At 35.9% G+C, this 4,145-nt stretch overlaps 1 protein-coding gene across 1 annotated transcript; it reads left to right on the top strand.

The window, feature by feature from the left end:
* Nucleotides 1-2,339: 2,339 nt before the first annotated feature.
* On the top strand, nucleotides 2,340-3,204 carry LOC116163026. Its single transcript, XM_031476848.1, has 3 exons — nucleotides 2,340-2,674; nucleotides 2,777-2,960; nucleotides 3,016-3,204. Exons 1-3 carry the CDS (start codon nucleotides 2,427-2,429, stop codon nucleotides 3,202-3,204), a joined length of 621 nt encoding a protein of 206 aa, XP_031332708.1. The 5' UTR covers nucleotides 2,340-2,426.
* Nucleotides 3,205-4,145: the final 941 nt, after the last annotated feature.

Raw genomic sequence — 4,145 nt, 5'->3', positions numbered from 1 at the left:
ACTTTGTACGACCAGATTATTTGGATTTAAGATTTGTTTTTATTTTCGGAAAAAATGTTTATGATTGTCATTTAATCAATTGTGTTTATTCGAATCCTTTGTGCGACACAGATAGAGTCTTCGTGCCGAATTTTTCTATTCGTTCCCAAGATTTATTTCACGGCTTTGACATTTTTGGAAGTTGATCGAGGGTACCGGATATATGCCGAATTTTTGATAAAATATTGAGAAATACAACTGAAAATGAACTAATTCGCATAGCATTAGATGAGACAAAAAATCTTCTTTCCATTGGTATCATTATCAACCCTTTAGGGGAGCCACGATCTGCAAAAATCGTGTTTGCATGTTATTTCCCTATGTTCGGTTTTAGAATATTCACCCGGTATAACAAATCTAAAAAGGTCATATAACGCAAGAAGCAAATCGGCCCAGATCTCAAACCAAAGTATCGATCTTCTACATTTCAGAGCCCTACCCCTTTGCGCAAACCGTATTTCACAACAACAACTGTTTTTATTTACCTGACATACAACGAAGAGGGAAATTTGAATATGGCCCGAAATATATTTAAACAGATGTGCTACTAGACTACTATACTAGGTAGCAGTGACGTCTCTTACAGAAGGTAAATATCAATTTGTCCGGTTTTTAGGAGATGAAATCCTTACATATTTAAATCAACTTTCGCGTTGGGTACAACGCAAAATGTGTCTCAAACCGCAAGTATCGTTAGTTTGTCGTTAGTGTTTTTATACCACTATAAATAATCGGCAGGACCAGAAAACCTCATCCCTCCGCTTTGTGTAATTGCCTACTTCCTACATTCACTGAAAGCATTGGAGCAATGCGTATTGTTAGTCTTTTCACAATTTGATGTTTTGATTAAAATCCATGTACTCGCCAAAAATAGATCAAATTCATGTTTTGTTAATTAAGATAATGCTCTTGGTCTTTTTCCCAACGATCTTGGTGCATAAACGATTTTGACATGTTTTGATCAAAATCCACGTGGTCGCCAAAAATGCATCAAATTCATGTCTTGGGCATTGAGATTATGCCCCTAGTCTTTTTTCTCTAACGATCTTGGTGCATAAATAACGATTTTGACATATTTTGATCAAAATCTATGTGACCTCAGAAAAATTATTTAACATCTCTAAATCACACATATACGGTGCGCACGTGATGTATAACTTTGTTTCACTGGTGCTGAACCTGACGTCATAAATGTGATTCTCTCTTCATTACATTTAAATCGATTGAGACAAAAAAATTACGTCATTAACGTAAGTCGTGACAAATAAACCAATTATTGATCTGTCAATAATATCAATCCGTCAAATAATTTTCGTTAAGGACAGATTTCCAGTGTGCCTTTTGATTAGGTAGTTTGTGTTAAAAGTGAAGTTGATGATATTCATCAAAGTTGAAAACGCTTAGGCAAGTCCACAGTGCAGCAAATCCGTTAACAGACAAGTATTTTAAAAATTTTACATAATGGTTCGATTCGCTCATATCATGAATATAGGTCATTACCGTTACAATTAGGTAAATATGACGAACCGATACACAGAAGGTGAGCAAAGTTTGATTTTGAAGTTGATTCAGTACTTCCAAAGGGAAAAAGAAGCAGGCAAAACTTTATTACCCGTAAGCGCAGTATATGATGTAAGTGTTTTCTATGCGTTTGCTATAATTATATGCTTACTTAATCACATAGGGTTTGTGCTGCTCTGGGTGTATCGTTGTCGAGTCGACTGTAAAAAGAATTAGTACAAGAGGTGTTAAAAAAGATGATTATTACAAATCGCAAAAAAAGTGTGGCTATTAGTTTATCTCACGGACCTCCGCTGCATGAAATACATGAACATGTAATAAGGACACGGATTTATGCAATGTATGCCACAGGTAAATAACATTCTTTATGTTCTAAGGGAAGATTTGCTTCAAATGAAGAGGTCCGCTAGAACACTTATTGAATTGATTTTATAAGTGAGAATGTTACACTCCGTTCTTTACACAGTAATCTTCAACGACTTGATGGCGTAGAAATATCTGCTACCTCTTTGTCCCGCAGTTTGAAGAAACTGAAATTCACGTGGCGGAGATGCACCGTTTCTAATAGATTATTTTTAATGGAACAGCCCTATGTAGCTCAAAGAAGACTACAATTTTTGAGGGACTTTAAACACAACGAAACTTCACTCTTTCCATTACGACCTGTGGTTTTAGACGAAACCTGGATATACAGTAAAGGGTCTTTTAGAAGAAGCTGGCAAGATGGTACTCTCAAAACAGTTAGAAAAAAAAGTAGTGAAGGGGTCCGGTACATAATACTCCATGCAGGATCAGAAGATGGATTTGTACCACACGCAAGTCTAATTTTTAAATCTGGTAGCAAGTCCGGAGACTATCATGACTCCATGAATTGCCTTAACTTTGAGAAGTGGTTTGAACAACAATTGCTCCCGAACTTGGATGAACCTTCTCTTATAATTATGGACAACGCTTCTTACCATTCAGGATTGGTAGAAAAAAGTCCAAATCAATTCTGGACAAAAATGTCACTTATAGAGTGGCTAACATCACGAGACATTACATTTGCACCAACAATGATGAAAGATCAGATCTGGGAAGTAGTGAAAAATCATATACCACCAAAACTATTTAGGTAGGCATCGCTGATAATTAAATGTTTGGTTGCAGTTAGGTAGACCTTTGGATATGAAGCAGATTGTTATGGTTTTTTTTCACTCCACGTTGATTTTTACAGATTGGACGAACTAGCATTACAACATGGTCATCGTGTTTTGAGACTTCCTCCATATCACTGCGAGTATAATCCAATCGAACTGGTATGGTCAGAATGCAAACGGCATTACGATACAAGGATCGATTCAATTCAGCCTGTCACACACAGTGCCGTTTTGTCTTTATGGAATGAGGCACTGCACAAAGTAACCTCTTTATATGCTGTTTTGTGAAACAGTACTTAATAACTTTAATGTTTAGGTTACACCGGAAAAATGGAAAAGATATTTTGATCATACAAGAGGCATTATAAACCAGGCCTGGGAACGGGAACAACATATTGATACATCAGACATCTTACCAGTGATTGTCAACTTGGACGAATCTGATAGTGACGAAGATTATGATGATGATTATATTCATGAGGCAGAAGAGAATGAGCGTGTTTAAGAATATTATTTTTGGGCCGTTTATACATATATACCATCTTGTGGTGTAGTGTCGTTTTTTCTTTTGTACATACGATTTGAATATGAACATTTGAGAGTTTTTTCAGGAATAAATATCTTCACTACCTGTTTTCTCTCACAATTGCTTTTTTTTTTAATAAATCGGATCAGAAGATATTCAAGATCCTTATGCGAATATCTCGAGTGGTGTAAAAGAACAGAAACTGTATGTATGCGTTGTTATTTCAATGAGCTTGTGGTATAATGCCTACGCTTTATCTCAAATTTGTAAGATATATAAATGCGAAAGGCTTACCGATAAACCATGGCCTATTCTACTTCTGCAAAAATTAAGGGTTAGTTCGTGAAAAACCGACTAAGGATTGTTTTTTTACGGAGTTTATCAAATGTGCGCGATTTTTTAAAATATTTTTTTAAGAGCGATTATCAACGTTTTCATTTGGTGTATAAGTTATTTTCTCGAAAAACAACCTTTCAGAATTGGTACCACAAGAAGTACCCGCAGCGCCTTAAGTCGTATGACCTGAGGCGGCAGACGATCGATTTTAGCATACTCTGATAGGGCAAAATGGAACTCCATCGGTTAAAATTTTGATCATTCTCGTTCAGTGGATTTCGTGCTAGCTCCCCTACTATAAAGGTGTATGCTTATTAATTGCGGATACATCAACGATTAATCCAACGCCACTGCGCAAAGAAAAATTAAATTGACCTAATCGTATTGTTTTGTTCAGAAACAAACAAAGGAAGCAGGTAATGACAAATTTCTATAGCGGCAAGATATCAACCTTACCTTCATTTCTAAGTAAAGGATAAAGGTGATCTCACATCAAAACATCCATTTGAATACAAATATCCGTATTTCCATCAAATTGAGATGCTAATGATTGCTAAAAATTCGAAACAAAAGGTGAGCCCGTT

Source organism: Photinus pyralis, unplaced genomic scaffold (assembly GCF_008802855.1).
Source record: "Photinus pyralis isolate 1611_PpyrPB1 unplaced genomic scaffold, Ppyr1.3 Ppyr1.4_LG2, whole genome shotgun sequence".
Lineage (NCBI taxonomy): Eukaryota > Metazoa > Arthropoda > Insecta > Coleoptera > Lampyridae > Photinus > Photinus pyralis.
The sequence above is the reverse complement of the archived record's forward strand: the minus strand, read 5'-3'. Positions and strand labels throughout refer to the sequence as shown.